General features: G+C 39.1%; 2 protein-coding genes across 4 annotated transcripts; both read left to right on the forward strand.

Moving 5' to 3' along the window:
* Nucleotides 1–1,166: 1,166 nt before the first annotated feature.
* mob1a (MOB kinase activator 1A) lies at nucleotides 1,167–9,637 on the forward strand. Its single transcript, XM_069683155.1, has 6 exons — nucleotides 1,167–1,336; nucleotides 2,066–2,232; nucleotides 2,521–2,614; nucleotides 4,877–5,010; nucleotides 6,043–6,206; nucleotides 7,634–9,637. The coding sequence occupies exons 1-6, from the start codon at nucleotides 1,323–1,325 to the stop codon at nucleotides 7,709–7,711; spliced, it is 651 nt and encodes a 216-aa protein (XP_069539256.1). The 5' UTR covers nucleotides 1,167–1,322; the 3' UTR covers nucleotides 7,712–9,637.
* Nucleotides 9,638–10,546: 909 nt separating this feature from the next.
* On the forward strand, nucleotides 10,547–18,554 carry trafd1 (TRAF-type zinc finger domain containing 1). 3 transcript variants are annotated; one of them, XM_069682912.1, is made up of 12 exons: nucleotides 10,547–10,810; nucleotides 11,245–11,293; nucleotides 11,375–11,510; nucleotides 11,757–11,810; nucleotides 11,904–12,333; nucleotides 13,480–13,776; nucleotides 13,850–13,914; nucleotides 14,877–15,137; nucleotides 15,784–15,922; nucleotides 16,232–16,433; nucleotides 16,550–16,607; nucleotides 17,474–18,554. In XM_069682912.1, the coding sequence occupies exons 1-12, from the start codon at nucleotides 10,771–10,773 to the stop codon at nucleotides 17,510–17,512; spliced, it is 1,770 nt and encodes a 589-aa protein (XP_069539013.1). In that variant the 5' UTR covers nucleotides 10,547–10,770; the 3' UTR covers nucleotides 17,513–18,554. The 3 variants fall into 3 exon arrangements, with proteins under 3 accessions (XP_069539013.1, XP_069539014.1, XP_069539015.1); XM_069682913.1 differs by having other exon boundaries at nucleotides 10,547–10,747; XM_069682914.1 differs by lacking the exon at nucleotides 10,547–10,810 and adding an exon at nucleotides 10,821–10,967.
* Nucleotides 18,555–20,013: the final 1,459 nt, after the last annotated feature.

The following is a 20,013-nucleotide window of genomic DNA, read 5'->3' on the forward strand; positions in this document are numbered from 1 at the left end:
TCTCACTGCCAAATTCAGATCGTGTAAATTAGACACATGAGTATACATAACCACGGGTTTAATGTTTGTCTGCTGGATTCTGGTAATTTGATTAGAAACAACTTTTTCAAATGTGGATGTGAGCCCAGCAAAAACTAAAACAACTAAGGTCTAAGTAGATGCTGAACCTGAATGAGTTTCAGAACTCTAATAGTGCAAATTCTTCATATTTATCAAGAACTAATTGGCTCAGTGACCATATGGTATTTGTAGGCCCTGGAGGGCCAGGATCCTAACCCACTTTGCCAAACTGGCAACCAAGCCGCCCCTCAGGGCCGTGCACAGACATTTTGTGGGCCAGGGGCTCAAGCAAAAAAAAGGAACTTGCCCCACCTCTGAGAAAACCAGTTAGGAAGGATGCAGTTTCATGGCATTCAAACAGATTCTGTTTGAAAAAAATTAGATAAATTAGATTGATTCCTAGCAAGTAGCAAATCCTACTGACCTACTAAATAATTTTTTTAATGGATAACATTAAAAGTAAGCGTTGTTTTGGTTGATTTAATGATTAAAACAGTGCCTACCTGAGTGATATCATTCACTGTAATGGAACTGGGGTGGGGCTGGAGTGATGTGTTCTTTTCACGACAAGTCAAGACAAGTTGAAAATGAATTCATTGAGACAAAATAATTTTGGAGGGGGTGGGGTGGGGTGGGGAATGCAGATTATGTCCTTAATTGATAAAGGCAGATTTTTTCATGGCTACTACTTTATAATTTTTTATTTATCTTTATCTTTATTAACTATTTTTTTTAAATTAAGGGCACTTTTCAACTCTAAGGGCACAAGGGCAGGGCCTCAAGCCCTCCGAATTCCCCCCCTGGGGTTCAATAAAGGATTATCTTATCTTACCTCTGCACGTGCCTGCCACCACTGATATATTTCTGTTCCCAGTCTATGAATAGACCTACATTTTGGACCAGATGCACTTATGGAAAAAAAAACATTAAACTTATCATACCACTTAACTTAATACTAAAGAGTGGTTAAAGTATATCGAAAGTTATTAGTTCGGTTACATAGGCTACAGTAAGCTATCTGTGGGCTGAGATGTAGTAGCTACATGCAGCCGGGAGGGGGCGACAATCTGCCTGCCGGACTTCTACAGACCGCCGATAGAGGAAGAGCCACAGTGGGTGCAGTTCGTGTTAGCCTAAACGTAACTGTTAGCAGCAGGCTTCGCTGACAAGTGGCTCCTATAGTGTTTTTTAAAACAAATTTCAGTTTACTACACCTGGGTTAGGAGTTGTGATCGAGGCCTTACGACGACCGCTTCGCCAAGATGAGCTTTCTGTTGTAAGTAAAGTTAGCAGCCGCTTGCTAAGTTATAGCCGGGCTGCGGTTAACGTTAGCTGCTACGAAGTTGTTTCAAGGGAAGTAAGTGGGGTTAAAATTAGACACCGTTACAGAAAACAAGTCGGCAAACCGCATTGTAATGCTAAAACGTTCTGATTCAACTTCAATGCCTCATGTTTGGTTATAATTCGTCATCATAGCATTATTTTATGAGTTGTGTTTATTTATAGGTTCCCAGCTCTCGCAGCTATAACTTTTAACTAGTTAAGCAAAGATCTACACGGCAGATGATGATGAACGATTTGTTATCAAACTTGTATGATACATGTTTAATTTATTCAGATAAGACTGGACATGTTAACTTTAGTCATAATCCACACCTTTGATGTCTTAAACAACTCCAAGCGTTGCTAAACCTCGAGCAATGTAATTAACTGTTCCGTTGTTTACAGTGACACAGATACCTTCACATTTCCTGTCTGTTGCACCAAGTGAATAATCTAATAACCATTACTTTTTTACATGACACAAATTGTACAGTCATGCTTGTGTCACACTGAAAACTAGCCAAAACATAATTAAATGTTCACCACAATGCCTTCATCCAGCTGCAATAAACAGACGAGAAGAGATCCACGTGAAGGCCCACAAGGATCATGAAAGTGAAAATGTTACTGACTGACAAGTGTACAGGCTGACTTGTTTAGCTCAACGTTTGGTTCTTTGTAGTAGCGGTCGCTCAAACAAGACCTTCAAGCCGAAGAAGAACATCCCAGAGGGCTCCCACCAGTATGAGCTGCTGAAACACGCCGAGGCAACTCTGGGCAGTGGGAACCTGAGGCAGGCTGTCATGCTGCCAGAGGGAGAGGATCTCAATGAGTGGATTGCTGTTAATAGTAAGTGGACGAATACAATAAACCACTATCACTACCTATGGTAGTTTACACAAAGTACCTTATCATAAATGATCCTTATATGAACATATACATCATCAAGTGGTAAAAGAAGAGAAGTAGGGTCAGACAATCAACATGGTAAATTATTGGTCACAGAATTAAATTGTTTATAAGTAGCAGTGGTAAAAATGCAGGTCATAAACCAGATGGAACCACTGTATAGAAAAGTAACCGTTTATTATTGTCACTTGCATGAGACCAGAAACTAAATTTAACCCTTTCTTTTAGCGGTGGATTTCTTCAACCAGATCAACATGCTGTACGGCACCATCACCGAGTTCTGCACTGAGACCAGCTGCTCAGTGATGTCTGCTGGACCAAGGTAACAGCCAATAGCCCCTTTTAAGCACAATCTTCTTTTCACCAGGTCCCAGTAGAAAATTCAGATGTAAATAGTTGAATTAACAATCACTGAATTTCATCCTTTTTTAATTAGTTTAATTATTGGGTCTTTTGCATACTGACCCAGTGATCAAACTGTCATGGCTCATCGAGACTCTTGAATAGAATAGTTGCACTGTTCATGTTATCTGTTATGCCTGTAATGTTCCTTGTATGACAGATCTATATGTCTGCACTGAAAAAAAGGCCTGACTATAGACTGCCAATATAAAATATTGTGTTATTTAACAATATTGGATCAATTACAAAGAGGAGAATTACATTTAAAAAAAATCCTTTTAAAACAAGAAAATCTCTCCAGTAATCTCCACAAATCTGTACTCCCATATCTGTACTGTCCAAGTGTACATTTATATTTAGTTTTTTAGTCAGGGCTTTACTTAGAGGTATGTAAAGGTAGATGATAAAACGCATGTTTATTTATTTTGGAAAACAGGGACCCCAAACATATCTATGAGTTTAAATATAATCTTAGCTTAAACATGCCCGGCTGAGATGCAGTTAACGGCACAAAAATTAGGTTACGGTCATTTGGTCATTGCTATTAAAACAAGGGAAACATTTACAAAACAAGGAATTTCTCCTGAGTTGGTCAAAACACAATATGTGTCATTATCTTAACAGAAGGGCTTTGAAGAATATTAAACAAGACTAGTTCAAAACCTAGTTTGTGGCTGACCGCATCAGGTCAATGTGCGCTTTTGTGGGCAATGTGTTACAAGGACTGTCCTTATGAGGCCGATGACAACGTGTTTGGTGCGCACTGCGGACATAGGTGAGGACAGAAGACGAGCAGCCCTGCCTACTCCCCCGAACAAAGTATCCAGACCCGTATAGACAGAGAGTCGCGTCAGTGGAGGTCCAATATGCATCCATGATCCGCCATTGGGATGTCGCAACTATCTCTCTCTCTCTCTAGGGCTCTGAAAGTACCATCACTCACTCAGTCAATCAGTCAGACTCAGTCAGTCACAAACAGACCGGTGTGTAGGGCTGACCCCGGCAGTCAGCCAAAAACATGAATGAAATCTGGTTACAGGGTTTCACAACTACAGTCTTATGATTGTCTGAAACATTAGTTATGAAAGACACATTGCCACATGTCTAAAGCCAGTTAAGTGTTAACATTACACCTGAACCAGGACTTATCAGTAATTATGCATTGCATTGTTGGTGTCTGTTTGTGGTATATGAGAGACACTCCTTACTAGCTTTAGTGTTCCAGCTATGATGAACACTTTTTACCTCAGGAACTTGATTTAGGATGTATGCCCGGTTAAAAGTTACTGTCTTAAAATCAGCATAAGAAATATACAGTAAGAATTTAAGTAAGTTCAATCTGTCAATTTTTATTAAGTGATTCAAGACAGATAAAAATAAATCTCAGTAGATGAATACAGATGGGGGGAAATGTATGCAACAAACCTAAATAAATAAGTGTACAAAAAACAAAAATACACTGTGCTCTTCACAACAGTCATCATAACACCACAGATACTGTTCTTGACTCGTAGAGTTCAGTGACTTTGAGAACCTGTGATAGGAGAAGTGAAGCTCACGGTGGAACAGCTGCTTACTAACACTTTTCCTGTACACGTCATCAATTTGAACCTTCAATCTGTTAGATCAGGCTACACCAGATGTAAATGCAACATTTAAGCCTTTGAACTTGATGACAAATGTTTTTTTATTTGCACCACATCACCACAGAAGTAGCACTAGCTGATGAAACATTATTTTTTCCCGAATTGAGAAATTATGTGTCACGTGTATAAAAGCAGCCAACTATGGATTAGATTGATGAAATACATTGTCTGAATGTCACATGAGGAAAAACAGGAATTAAGCTTTGCATGTTGTCCCTGTAGAAGCTGTTTAGTTAGAAGCTAGGTTCAGCACTTCCTCTATCCTCTACTGCCAAGACTGTCTGTGTTCGCTCTGTAATCAGGAGGAAGAAACCAGGCTTCACTTCCTGTTGACATAGCTGCTATCAAGAGTGTGACTGTAGATACTTTTGCATTTCCCCTGCTGCTCCTTTTTTTTTTTAGCTTATCTCCCACAGAGAGGCAGAATGAGTGCTATTGTATGTAGAGCTTTAATGTTCAATGTAAAAAACTGCTGTTACTAATAAAACAAGTCAGACATAATGGGGGCCCTAATGTTTTATGTCCTCTCTCTGTAGATATGAGTATCACTGGGCTGATGGCACCAATATCAAGAAGCCTATTAAATGCTCTGCGCCCAAGTACATTGACTACCTGATGACCTGGGTGCAGGATCAGCTGGATGATGAGACACTTTTCCCCTCCAAGATCGGTGAGTTTTGATATTCAATTTTAGTCAGAGCTTTTTCATGATTATTTTGGTTTCTTCCAGTAGCTTTCTGTGAGTAGAGTGCAGCTCAGGAAGGGTACAATCCGTATATTTTACTGTGAAAATAATACACAAATGTGTGCTTTGCTCAACCTGAAGAGAGAAAAGACCACAAAGCGATTTGATTTGTGTTGTTGGCTTTTGTTCTGCATATTGCATCTGATTGTTACAGGATTAAGAAGCAGATGCTTCAACGGTTTAATATCTGCACCGTTTAGGATCAAAGCCCTCATGTTCACATATTCCCTGTGGTGTTAGAACAATACAGCATGAGTGATTGTACACTTACAGACAATGCAGATTTTATTTACACAGCATTTTTCATTTCAAGTGAACCTAATGTGCTTTAGACAAAATCATACATATAAACATGAGAACATCGATAACATCTGCAACAAAAATGCGGAACTAAATCTATGAAGCATAACACCCAGTGTAGTTCAAACAGGCCACGCAGAAACACATTCAAAAAGAAACCCTTGTCTTATCACATAGCCGCACAAGAAACCAACTGCACAAAACCCCCTACAGTAATTACCCATAAGCCTGTGGGAATAGGAAAGTTTTAAGTTTAGTTTTTGAATGTGGAAAAAGTTGAGATGGACTTCAGGTCAGCAGGCAGCTCGTTCAAGAGAGCAGGATAAGTGTAACTGAAGGCTCCCTCACCGAACCTGGCAACAAAGAGGGAAAGCAGTGTGATGTCAAAGTCAGTCACCTGACTTCATTCCTGATGATCATGTGTCTCACAGCTCCATTCTGCAGGCTGTGTACAATTTGATTTATAACTAAGTGTGACTGAAGAGATTTTCTGCTACGACCCATCACAAGCTTGACTTTTGATTTAGCCAATAAGTTTAAAGTACTGCATCTTATTAACCCTTTGTCTCCCCCTGATGTAGGCTGAAGGCTAAGGGGAGATTAGCTCAGCACATGCTCTTCTCTTGACATCAGCATTTTCCACGTCTTCTGTTTCAGGAGTTCCCTTTCCGAAGAACTTCATGTCTGTGGCCAAAACCATCCTGAAGCGTCTGTTCAGGGTTTACGCTCACATCTACCACCAACATTTTGACTCTGTGATGCAGCTGCAGGAGGAGGCCCACCTCAACACCTCCTTCAAGCACTTCATTTTCTTTGTTCAGGTGAGATCATCCTGCTACAATATGGGGTTAAATCACTGCTGTGAACCAAGCATATAGTCTGCAAACCAGTCAGACTAGCTTAAAGGAGCTTTAAATGCTGCTTCTTGATCAGCTCGTTGATCCACATGTGAAGTATTATGTAATCATTGATTACCCCAGTATTGATGAACCCAGTATTTTTCCAGGTTATTCATCTGACAGCTACTTCAAAGAACAGTTTTTTTGCAGGTGTGGTGTGATAAATGATTTTAACAAGATTCACTGATATAATGTGAGTTATGTGGATTAAGTGTTTAGCATTGTATTGGGACTTTAAACATTAAAGTAGGTGACTTCAGACCAAACAGTTTTTGGGACTCTGTGAGAGACACTGCTCACTGGGAAACTGCTCCCCTGATTGCCCACCTTCAACGGCTTTATTTACATTTGCTTTCACACCACCAAGACAAACGCAAGTCGGCTCGAGGTTAGTATATCAGCGTGACGTACAGCAAGATGGAGGATGCTGTGGTCGGAGATGTTTTTTTGTCGTTGTTAAATAAGTCCCTTTCAAAAATAGTTAAGCAAACATAAGAAAGAAAGGCGGGTCCTCCAACTGTACTTTGACGTTCCTCTGGTCCTAAAATGCCTCATGCTTATGCAGCCTTTGTCATTTTGCCTTTATTATACCCCTTTCCCACCAGAATTAGCGCGTTGATGTGGGTTTTTCAGACTTGGGAAGACCCGCTTATTGATGCTGATTGCCTCTTTTCCCATTGCCAGTGAAGTATACTCCTGTCGGTCTCTTTTCTGCTGCGTCACCGTCTGACATCACAAAGGCGACCGAGCAGGGTTAGTAAACAGTGAAGATGTTACGGTGGTTAGGTCTTTATTGTATCTATCACTCATTTAGTCTGTTTATCAAACTCGGCGCTGACAAATTTGGAATGATGTTCAAGCACTGCTTGGATGTAGACGGGCGGAAAGGGGGCGGAGATTAGTGTGTTGACCTGGTTTTTATGTTCCCATCAATGCCGATCGGAGCCGAGACTATAATTACCCGGGTCCACTGCAGAGTCATTTGACCCGGGTCTGAATGCCGATTGTAGCCTTTCCCACTAAGCAAAAAAGCCGGGTGGAGTGGGTTTTTTGACCAGTGGGAAAGCAGCTCTAGATAGGACAGCTGAAGAGAGACAGGAAATAGGGGAGGAAGCGAGTTGGTTATGACATGCAGCAAAAGGCCGAGGTGGGAGTCAAACCTGCGACCACTACGCCGAGGACTGTAGCCTCTGTATATGGGGAGCCTGCTCTACTGAGCCGAACCAGCGCCCCACCTCTGTCCTTTTTACAGGATCACATGACTTGTCAGATGAGCCACAGTCAGACTGTTTGTGTTTTAAAAGCTTTACAAATAACCTAAACATCCAATCGATTTTTTTGTCTTGTAGGAGTTCAACCTTATCGACAGGCGAGAGCTTGCTCCCCTGCAGGACTTGATCGAGAAGCTGGGATCCAAGGACAGATAGACATTTCATCACATTTCTTCTTCTTTTTTTAACAGTTTCTTTTTCTCCTTTGTCCCTCCGTGTGACCTCTGCTACCTCTGTGACTTTTAGGCTCAACTCTTACAATCTGTGCCTTCTTCTACATTTCACTTCATCCATGTTTGTACTGTATTTTTCCTTTGATTTCTTCTGTTTAATATGCTGTGTTTGAGCCGGTTTTATTTTTCCCATTTTACCACTCATATAGAATAATGTAGTGTAGTATTTTTTTCACAGGACTGTGGTTAACGACTCTGTTAGAGCAACCTACTGAATTTAATTTTGGACCAAGGACATTTGGAAGTTAAAATGAAAACTTTTTTTTTTCCTTCAGAAGTCGATGTATAGTTTCTTGATTTTATCTTTAGTTATTGATAGGCAAGTTCCTTTACTTTAACATTTAGCTATTTTAAGTACAATGACTGACCAAATGTCACAGTTTTAGCTTTTTTTAAATGTCTAGCATTAGTATATAGAGAAGAGTTACAAGACTGATGGCAAGGAAAGAAGTGGCATCAAAGCGGTCTTGGGTGGATTTTACACCAGTGATATTACATGTGTGTGGATGGAGAAGACAGGCACAATTATAAACCAGTATATGACATAAAGGTCTCTCTCACAAGCTATATATGTATCTGATGTCCCACACACGCTCACATGCTTCCTATTGACATGCTCTTTCACACTGTGGTATGTGAAGAGATATAGTTTTAGACGATTGTGAGATGACTTTGTTGTTGCCCCACAAAAAACACCGTCTTTGAATGCCTCCTAGTTATTTTAAGTTAGCTGTGTTTTGCACTCTTTTTGGCTATTTTCCTAATTAAAATAGAAAAATGCAAGATATGATGCCTTCAGGATTACCTTTAATTAGCTTGCTGGTTATTATTAATCGCAACATAGTTTTTATAATCATGACCCCATAATGGAATTGTTCAGTAGATCTCTTTTTACATGCATTTTAGTTCATTTCTGTGGTGCACATTAATGTAAAATCCTGCATATTTGACCTTTTAGTGCTGGTACTTTTTTTTTTTTTTTTAGCAAAATATTTCCCCCTTTGATTTTAAAATAGAGTAATAACTATTACACCTGTGCATTATAAGTGACCTGAGATATATGAAGTTTTTCCACAGATGTCTTTACTTGTCTTGATGCATGTATCAGGGTCATTTCCTGTGCTTAACTCTGGCTACAGCAGCGGGGCTGTTTGTACTGCCATCCTTTTACAAACAAATACAGTTGTTTTCCTAATGAATGTTTTATTTGGCAAACTTTGAGCAAGGGAATGGTCCATAACCTGTTGGACCTAAATTCTTTCGGACAATCATGTAACAAATTACGAGCTGTTAGATAACTTAATGCATCACCAGGAGCCAACCCATTTGGTTGGTTTCAGTAGAGAGTCTGATTCACTTAAACTGTGATTTATCCACCATTAGGCCCTCACGTTGCTTGGAAACAAAGGCCAGCAACAATTTAGTTAACCGTCTATAGGGATATCAATATATTTTGCAAGACTGAGTTATTTTAGAGATTGTATTTGAATACATAACAAGTCCTTTCTTTCAACATATTTTATAATGCATTAGTTGTCCTGTTTAAACGTTTAGCATTGGGATGCATTTCATATGAAATTGTAAAATATAAATTGACTTTACCTTTTACGATAAGGACCAAGGGATTTGAAATGAATTAAAAGTTTTGTATATTAACCATAAAGGTCCAATTATTTGGTGGTCATTTTGACTGAGTAGAGGTGTGAGGATGTAGGTACTGCGTCCTAATATTTGCTGTAAATATGATCAGTGTTTTATCTGAACAAATCAAAGTGTGCCTTACAAAAATGAAAAGGTCTGATATGACAGTATTGGTTGATCAAAACTTCAATAAAAACTGAAAGGACAATGCTGTGTTGTTTTTCTTATGTGTGTGTACTGAATGTCAGGAGGTCTGTGCAGACTGGTGCAGTGGAGAAGGATGGATTAACAGTATTAATTCTTAATTTCCATAAGTTGACTCAAATGAACACATGTTTGAAGAATTTTCCAAAATGATAGTTTCATTGGTATTTCTACGAGTTTATGTTTTTTTAATGCAGGGTGAACACTGACTGTATATAAAGATATGTTAAAATCAGTAACATTCTAGAGCTGGGCAGGACTCTGATCTGTTTAAAGCCAAATAATGAAATAAAGATCAGACTGCTTTAAAAATAGTCCATCTATTTTTCAGGTCTGACAGTCCTTTAAGCTGTGCTAAAGTTCATGTTTCAAACTGTTTCAGATAAATACCAAAATGACAACTCTAGGCAGCAGATGTTAAACTACACATCGAACACATAGCAACTTCCGGTGTAGAAAGGAAGTTAAAAGAGACGGGCATAAGGCATAGACATTTATTTTGCATATATTTTATTCATATCAATCACAATTTTAGAGGACATTGTAATGGTCATATTAGATATCGGATCGAAATTGTGACTAATGTTATCACACGAAACATTTTCACAAGCGCACGGTGTTTACTCGAACCAATCATATTCGACCATGGAGAGACAGTTAGTACAGTGTGCCCTGAGCTATGACTTACAGCCAACCCTTGCCCATAATCTTTATAATGTGTACGCCACTTAAAATCAAGATCATCACAATATCTGGTGCATTTAAGCTAAGATAATATAAAGTTGGTAAAGTCGGATTTAACTAAGAGGTGCCAATGTTAAAGGAGCCGGATGAATATGTACGTAGGCAGCCTGAGAGACCACTCACTGGGTTAAAATTTTCCATGAACTGACTGAGTAAGAAGGAAATAACGAAATGTTTTTTACAGGATATCGTCAAGTAGTTAGCTAGATACCGACTACTGCTTTATCTTTAGTTACCTTTTTTTCAGCGGTGAAATAATTGACAAACGGTAACATCACAACGGCTGTCTTCGTTGTGCTCAGCGCGGGCGGCAGGAGCCAAAACCCGACGTTGCATTAGAGTCCTGGCTCCTTCGTCAGGAGCAGACAAAGTTAGTTCACGCTAGCCACATTAATGCTAACGTTATGCGGTTGTTGCGAAGGGAGTATTAATTGTAAGTTACTTAGTTAGCTAAAGGCAACAAGGCTAACATTGTCAATTTCTTTAGAGGTGGTTCAATATGCTTGATGATTAAGGTTAACGGTAAATCATCTCGTCCAGGCCAGGCCATCATTGTCAGCTAACGTTAGCTACCTGTGTGGAAACATTGGGTGAGCAAACCGAAAGAGCTGTCAACCAGTTCATTGGTGACGACATTTTTAGCTACTTGTAGATTAAGCAACATTGATGAGGGATACTTTTTTGTTGCTGTCAGTTCAATTAACTAGAATTCAAAGAAAGTCAAACACCTCCGGCCCATTAATTTATCACAAGTGCCACTCTATAGCTACAAACCTTTACCAGTTATAATTATTAGTCATGAAACACGTTAAATATCAGCCAAGCTCTAATGCGTCATAAATAGCTAACACTACACTTTGTCCACAGGCTTTGATCGAGTCATGGCAGATGAAAACACACAGTTCTGTGGTAATTGGTAAGTATGAATATGGATCAATCGCATTGATTAGTTTATTAAAACAGGTGCTGGTGCTCATATGTTTCTTTACCTTTTCAGCAAACATGACATTCCAGAGGCTAACTTTACCACCCATGAAATCCACTGTCGAAGAAACATTGCACTGTGTGATGTGTGCCAGGAGCCAGTGCCCCACTCAGATCTGCAGGAGCACAAACAGCAGGAACATACACAGGTTCAGTAGAAACTTGTTCTGTTGTGGAAATGTTTGACTCAGCCTTCTAGTAATTTACCATTTTGGGATCCTTAAATGTTACTCATTGCTTGTCGGCAAAGCCATTTATTGTGGCATTAAGCACATGTATTGTTGATACAAAGCTGACCTAAAATTCTCACCCCAAACATACCAACCCAAAAGAAAGCAATATCAAACTGAGGCTAAGTAATAACAACTAAAACATCTCTTTCAATTTCATTTCAGATTGCATGCAAGTGTGGTTTGAAGATTGAGAAGAATCATATTGATGTTCATCAGGTATGTCTAAAAACTTGCTCATTCCCTCTAATATTTAATTATCTTGTTGAATTCTTCAAACCGTGCTTCTTCACTTCTTGTCCTCCTTTTCAGAGCTCTGAATGTTCTCAGCGGCTGGTCCCGTGCCAATACTGTGAACTGGAGATTGTTTTCAGTCAGTCCAAAGAACATGAAGATTACTGCGGTACTCGCACTGAGCTCTGCTCACACTGCAAGTGCAATGTGATGTTAAGGGAACAAGCTGTGCATCCAGTCTTGTGTGGAAGCCTTACACCACCCCAGGAGAGGAACAACAGCAGGACAAGTCGCAGTCCTGGAGAACCACAGTCTCCAGGGGCATGGTTTGAAGCTCACTCCATCCATAACCTCCTGAGAGCCCAGGAAAGAGGCCCGAAGAATAACAACATCAGTGCAGCCGAACAACAAGCCTTTCCCCGGCCATTTGAATCCAGAGTTTATAACACTTCAAGGGCGACTCCAGGAGACTGGAAGAATACTGCCCCAAGAAATACATATAGCCACTGTGAGTTTTACATTGACCTACTGACTGTATGTAGCTCAAAATAATTTCTTAAGCAATTTAAACGTGCCCTGCCCGAGTTTTGTAAACAAACACACATTACTAAGTGTTTATTTCCTAAACACATTATGTCTATCAATGAGGCGAAACAGACAAGTTGAATGCATCGTCTTACCCTTCAAACATTTGTTTTGTAAATTTTACTGATTAATTTGAAGTGTGCATTTTTTATTAACATCTTTAGCTGCTAGATGTCTTCTGTGGTACTGCTGTGGTACCTTGGAGGGTGCATTGTTATACTTCTTATCACACTAATGCTACCAACTATCTGTCAGTTGCATAGCATGAAATCAGTAGCAAGAATGAATATCGCGTTGCCAGATGTGCACAATACCAACGAACCAGGCACCATATGTGAAAAGATATTTTCATAGCACTACTGAAAATTCATCAGTTTATCTTTAAACCTTCAAAGCTTTTATAGTATCACTTATTTTGCTTCTGATCTTACATCATTTAAAATATATTATAAATATATATTCTAGAAATATACTGTATTTCTATTCGGTTTTCCAAATGCAGGCAGAGAACATGCAGTAGATACCCCTGGAAAATATCTTCTATCACCATCAATTCAGAGAGATCTAACTGGCTAATTATAAGCCTTAACTGGTCCCAAACAGTGGGCTAAAGAACACATTATATGATGATGCTAACCCTGGATGTGTGTTGTAAAATTTTAATAACATGTCTTTTATCACCGATGTGTTAAAAAAGAAATGAGGGGTTTAACATTAGGGGTTTTTCAAAGAAGAAACAGAACAATTCTTTTCAATTTTCTCTCATTACTTTACTCGGGGCATCTTTGTCGCTGTGCTGCTGCTTGCAGCGGTTACATTTTTCTAAAATAACTATATAATTAGCCTCTATTTCTTTACCGCTACAGACTCATAGTAAAACCATGCCGTGGCAGCCCTAAAGAAATAAAGACTTTTTATTAATTACCCCCCTGAGTGCCTCAGATCCTTTCAGTCATTTTAAACTTGGATTCCCACACTGAAGAGCACCGGGGAGAAAAAAAATGTTCACACCTATGCAGCACTCCATGCATCTGCCTTTTAAAACTGTATACTCATTTATTTCTTGCAGTGCTGGGACAGAGTGATTTTCTGACTAGCAGCAGCAGTAGTGCATGGCCACATAGTGAGCTCACAGTGGACGAGGATTCATCAGGCCTGGACTACATGTTGGCTCTCAGCCTGCAGAGTGACGGAGATTCAGTGGCTGGAGGTGTAGAGGGCAATCTGTGGAGCGGTATCTGGGAAAACAAGATTGGGAAGACCTCCAACACCTCCATAAACTCTCCACTCTCTCCGCCCAACAACAACTATCCCAACCTCTCTACAGGCACAAGCACAAGTGTATTCCAGGACCATGATCAGACAGGTAAATCAGTGCTGAATGCAATACTTTAAGATATCCTGTAATCAGTTTTAATGATTGTACATTGGTTTTACAGACACCATGCTGCCTTGTGAGTTTTGTGAGGAGCTGTTTCCTGAAGAGGATCTAATTTTGCATCAGGTAAGAGAAGTGATTTTATGCCTTTGGTCACACTGTTTCTCAGAGGGTTGACTCTTGATGCTTGATTTCTGTGTTAGCCAGCAAACTGAGTGCAGAGCAGTGGCAGGTATTGATTTAGACAAACATTTAGTCAAGAAACTCTTAAATCTGGATATTGTATAGTGACTAAGGAAAGCCTACAAGGCGAACCACACTCTGTGGACCCCAGATACTGAAATGGACAAATGCACTTCATTTACAATATTATTATTCAATCAATTATTATTTCTTGCCAATACTTTTCATTGTCTCCACACTTTCAACGGTTGTTGTGCATCCAGTCTTAAGAAGTTCATCTTAGTTTGCAGAAGCTAACTTGTAGTAAGGGCAGATCAGATGATCTTTAAGCAACAGAAAATTATTTAAAAATCAGGGAGAAAAATGGCAATGAGCTGCGTTAATGGACTTTCTTTATATAGTTATTATTAATTCTCTTTGATCCTCTTTTCCTATATAGCCAAAGAAGGCATATAGAAAGCTTATTTGTTCCGAGAATGCATAAAGCATATTATGATTATGGATTTGTTCTTTTTTTAATTCACAAGATATTAACTGGATTTCAGCCCCACTTTCAGTTTGAGTTACTGTACTGTTTGGAAAAACTTGCTGCGACCTCCTTATTCTGTGGTGGTGTATGCTGTTTTCTACGGAAACCTGTTCATATGCTGCCTCACTTCTCTCATGGAATCTAAGATCAGAACAAAGAGCTAAATCAAATAAGTGTGCACAAATCTCATCTTTGTAAAATGCTCAAATTCAGTCAGATAGCACATAGCTTGGAAGCATTTGCGTGCCCTTCTTTATCTCTTTTTTCAGACGGTTCACAGTCCAGTTACACTTGTTTGAACACGTGGTCATCTTTATCTAGTGGAGATGTTCACGTAGATTTCAACCTTTGTTTGTTTTTCTGTCCTGTGTTTCAGACCGGGTGCAGCCCCGCCTCCGCCTTTGCATCTTTCAGCAAGCACCCCGTGTCTCCACCTAGAGAGGACAGGATGGGGAGGAATGCTGCAGGGCTGATGCACAGCCTCCCTGACACACTCGCCTCAAACATCCCCACTTTCCCTCGCTCAGTCTCCCCGGCCTCCTACAGTCCTCCTGCCAGTCCTCTAGAGGGCGATGTCGTCATACCATGTGAATTCTGTGGCGTAGCTCTAGAGGAGGCTGTTGTCTTTCACCATCAGGTATGTCACTAATCAAGTTTGATAGCCAGTCTGAAATGATTCACCTGTGGTGAGTGACAGTGTCATTTATGTAATGGTTCTGTCTGTAAGGAAAGAAAAACAGTTTTGACCTGTTGTAGGATGACTTAAAAATATAGCAGCACTACTGGCAATTGAATGTAATAAAATTTGTTATACAACAGTAGGTTGTATAAGAGGCATCCCATGTGTGGCGATACAGAGAACAACATCACTGGGACTTTTCACTCTGTATCACTCCAGCTCAGCCAGGTGTTCTGAATACTGTTAATCAACATTACAGAATTACTTTAATCAAACTGGTACCTCTGAATCACACAGCAGACTCTTATTTCATTCGTTGACGATAAATTAAAACCTACAGATTAACATACAAAAACAGCTGATCTGTGGTAACCTGTTGACACAGAGTGAAGGAGAATGTTTGGGTTGTTTAGCCACAAAACCGAATCACCAGCCGTGATGATATTCAGTACAACATCACTCCCTGTCATGTGATATTGCTTCATTATTACTTCATAATGACGAACTTCATATACGGTTGAAAATGAGGTGTATGTGTTATGTCTCTGTATGAATGTATTGAATATAAATATTAGGTTTTTTTTGTGTGTGTTTTTGTATCCAGGACAAATGTGATATGCGTCCTCAAGCGGCCCATCAATTAAACAATCTAACAAAGGCGTCTCTCAAAAAACCACTGAGTCCCGCTAAAGACACTTTCGGCCGGATGTCACCAGACTTCCAAAGGAGAATAAAGCACCAAGGTAATTTATTGCATAACACGATAAAAGCACAAAAACAACAAAATAATTCAAATGCTAACTTTTGAAACTTGCCCGTTCGTTTCATTTATCTTCAAAAAGTGGTTGATTAAACTGTAGTGTAGTGTAAAAGTGTAATTAGGTAGAAGTGGTTTTGTATAAGATTGCATTATATATTTTTTATATACATTTTACTTTCACATGTATTTTGTAAGTAATGGACGAGGAATGAACAAGATTGTTCATGTGTGAATGTTTTATTACTCTGTTTGTTTGTATTTCCTCATGTTGCGCGTCCTACTCCACATACAGGTGACTTCTTAGAGGAGAACTTTGGATTTGACACACCACCAGCACAGAACTGGCAGAGAGGCTACATTGGACTACCAAGTCAAAGAAACACATCCAACTCTGATGTTTCTGTGAGAGACAGACCTCATCACAGCCGGGGAGCAGAGGGGGCTCCGTCATCTTTCTGTGACAGCGACAAGTCTGGATCTGCATCTCAGAAGGGGTAAAAACCAAGATCGAGTTCATTTCACAAGTATTACTTTAGCTCTGTTTGACCAAATACGAATGTCTTCTTCAAATAATGACTTGTCATGTTTTTTTAATGTGTTTGTCTACCAGACTACATCTACCAGAAAATAAAGAAGGGAGAGGGAACATAAGGAATCCAATGACAAAGGTAAACTTCAGGCTCATTTTTAAACTCACATGATGGACGGTATGTTCAATAAGTCGTCAGTAGAGGTGCTCTTAATGATTTGTTGTTTATGGTCAAAGTGGAAACGCATTTCCAACAGTCTGTATTAGAGTTTCATCAAGTAATTGATTTGTCACCTATATCTATTGAATAGTTAGATATTATGATAACTGATTAATCTGTTTAAGCTTCTTAAATGTCAGTATTTCTGATTTCTTTCCTTCTCCATGATCGTATAATGAATATATTTTGGTTGTGGACAAAGAAAGTTATTTGAGGATGACATCTTGGCCTTTGGGAAACACTGATGGACAGTTTTTACCATTTTCTGACATTTTATCGAACAAACAAACCAGTCGTCATTATGATCAATTGACAATGGAAAACATTCCCCTCATGGCTGCTTTGTCATCGGGGCAAAGAAAAGCACCTAGCAAGATTTGTATAATGAGGGCGGGACCTTCCTAAACTGTCTACACACTATGACATAAAACACACGTATGTACAATCTCAAAGGTTTATAGAAATCCATAGAATTTAAAAGAAACTGACATTTAACTCTTATATGTTATTTAGAACAATCTATGATGTTGAACAAAGTAAATTCCAAAGGCATATTTACTTGAGGAAAGCAGGGTTGAAGGGGACAGCTGGAGTAAACTTGTACCTAATGTAATGTGAGCAGTTATTCCTGTAGCCTCGTCATCAATGTGATAATCCCCCTGGAATAGACCTAAAGTTAATATTTCTGTGACAGTGTAGACCACACAGTAAGTCCCTTTAAAACCACCCGACATACTTTTGAGTCTGTAAAAGGATTTTCAGTTGTATCTTTTTTCCGTTTGCAGCTGCCCAAGAAGCAGAATGAAGAGCAGCAGGAAGAGTGAGAGCATCTGGAGAATCAGAAACCAAATCTCCTGCTCTGCTTTTCATTTATCCTTTTGCACACTTTTGAAATCAAACATATACCTATCTTATAAGTGCCTGTGTGAGTATTAGTATCTTGCAGTTTATATTTGGATGAATTTTACTATTACAGTCTACAATAAGCAAGTAATTTGATTTATTCATACATAGTCTGCTTTCTTTGAACTGATTGTATGTCTAACATCTAGCCTTAACCTATAAGTTATAAAATTGAATTTATTTACGCTGATTTTGAATTGATTTGATATTTTTTAACACACAAGTCGTGTCCTGGCTCACTAAGAACAGTAAGAACATCAAACTCAGACACGTGGCTTTGTTGGTTTGTATTTGTCCGAACTAATCTTCACCTTGTTGTTCCAGCCAAGGACGTTTTGTTTCATCCCTGTTTGATCTTTCAGGGTCTTTCTCAGTGTTCCTGTTGGTTTCTGCATCTTCATGTAACCTGAAGCACTTTGATAAAATTATTTTGTTAAAAAGGGCTTGAGGAACAGATTTGATAAATGTATGCATCTTTGACCAAGAAAAAATTTAACTGTTTTATGGGACATTTGTCTTTTTATACTGTTAAATGTTTGTCTTTAATACTCTTCAGTAATATCTGTTTTTTAATCATAACTATAGAAGTATATATGTGTTGTTACGATGACAAGGCTTTTGAAGCCGTGTCTCCTGTCAAATCTTCTTTTAAGTAGTGTGAAAATGTTGTAAGCTGCTCCTCCCAATAGGATTTAAGATTGATAAGTATTTTGTGTGTAACATAGGGTCCACTTTAGAAGTACATATAATGTAGGCAACCTTGTGCCACAGGAGGTTAAGAGTCTACTCAAACGCATCACAGCATTTTGCTAGTGTAACGCCTGATCAGCTGGAGTGAAATCAGCTGGTGTGGTGTTTTTGGTAAGACTTCAGACGCTCATGGCACATGGCTGACTATTCCTGTTTGAGAACAACTGTCTTGATGCTTTTTGTCTTGTGTTGCTATTAAATGTTTAATGAGGACACTCACGGTTTCATGGCTTCAGTTTGTGTTGTTTCATACCACTTTATACATATTTCACACCTTAGGTCAACAGTCATGCCACCAATACCCTGCTAAGAAAATATCTATTGTTTAAATTCACATGTGATAAACAGCCACTTAACCACTTAATGTTTTTTCTCCTCCCTTGTCAACTTCCTATCATTTCTGCTGCTCTTTATGAGGGGTGATAAATGCCACAGAGGAGCCGAAGGCGCGTTTATGCTGTTAATAGTATTTGATAATGGAACAAAACAGATGCTTTTCTTCATTCACAACAGGATCCAGCAACAAAGTCTGCTGTCAAGGAAACCACAAGTAGAGTATATGAAGAAATATAGTTCTGTCAAAATTTGCTCTTTAGATCAAATGTCGAGATAAATGAAGTACTTTGTCTATCTGTCATCCCAACACCAATCTATTACAATGACTAAATATGACATAAGAATGAAGAGCACTGCTGGAGAAAATTGTACCTATAATTATGTAACTGTAACACTTTTAAACTTACTCTCTGTCTATTAGAGTACAACAAAAATGCATGCTGAATATTTATTTGACTGAATCAAGGCTATTTTTTTAACCACTGGTAGCTAGTATTCTGAGGAAAACAGCTAACATGTTTATTGGTTTTCTACCCATAAATAAGTGCTGCCTATATGAAGGAGAAATAAAAATTACATTGAATGTATGCATTTTAAGGGCCCGATCAGACAGGACGCTTTTTAGCAGCTGGGGGGGGGGCTTTTTTGTCATTGTTTTCAATGTGAGGGACACTTTTGCGCGCTGCCTTTGCTTTGCAGAGGGCCTCGCTTTTTTCCGCTCTGTGCACCTCGCGTTTTTGAGCAAACGCTCCGAGCGCCTCAAGTTGAAAATACTTCAACTCAAAGCAGAAAAGCGCCCAACGTCATGGGCGTTTTTTCTCATTGTCCAATCGGATGAAAGGAGAGGCAAGCCTTCTGTCAGTTTACAATGTAACTGTTAGCCTTATGTCAGCTAATGATTCGGTGGTTGCCTTAACAACAGTGGGGAAAAAAAGCCGCCCCCGTCTGATCGGATGTTTACCTCCACAAAAAAGGCAATGTAGTGCGCCTCGTGTTTTATGCCAGCAAAATGCGTTCTGTCTGATTGGGCCCTAATGACATGGTCATCTGAAATCATCCATAAGATCAAGTGATAAAAAACAAACTTTGTCTACATTATAGACTTAGTTAAATTATGGTCAACTAATTATTATTGTGTGTGTCACAGTGAACTAGCAAATGAGACCCATCTTGTTTTTTGTCAAATATTGTTCACTACCCAACTTAGGAGCTATCCAGTTTCCTGGAAAACTCAGTAATCTTCTAGTATGATAGGAAGGGATGGTGGTGGTGGGGGGTTAGTCAAAATGTAAAATAAATGTAATAAAGTAAATTTGAATGTGGAAAAAATATAATG

Source organism: Semicossyphus pulcher, unplaced genomic scaffold (assembly GCF_022749685.1).
Source record: "Semicossyphus pulcher isolate SPU_LCO1_2020_fin unplaced genomic scaffold, fSemPul1.0.p SCAF_6, whole genome shotgun sequence".
Lineage (NCBI taxonomy): Eukaryota > Metazoa > Chordata > Actinopteri > Labriformes > Labridae > Semicossyphus > Semicossyphus pulcher.

Excerpts from the sequence above, each read along its gene's own strand:
- mob1a (XM_069683155.1), top strand. Across the intron at positions 5,011-6,042 it reads ACTTTTCCCCTCCAAGATCG|GAGTTCCCTTTCCGAAGAAC; the intron begins GTGAGTTTTGAT and ends CTTCTGTTTCAG. Across the intron at positions 6,207-7,633 it reads ACTTCATTTTCTTTGTTCAG|GAGTTCAACCTTATCGACAG; the intron begins GTGAGATCATCC and ends TTTGTCTTGTAG.
- trafd1 (XM_069682912.1), top strand. The coding sequence starts at position 10,771 with ATGCTAACGTTATGCGGTTGTTGCGAAGGGAGTATTAATT. Across the intron at positions 13,777-13,849 it reads CCAGGACCATGATCAGACAG|ACACCATGCTGCCTTGTGAG; the intron begins GTAAATCAGTGC and ends TTGGTTTTACAG. Across the intron at positions 13,915-14,876 it reads AGGATCTAATTTTGCATCAG|ACCGGGTGCAGCCCCGCCTC; the intron begins GTAAGAGAAGTG and ends CCTGTGTTTCAG.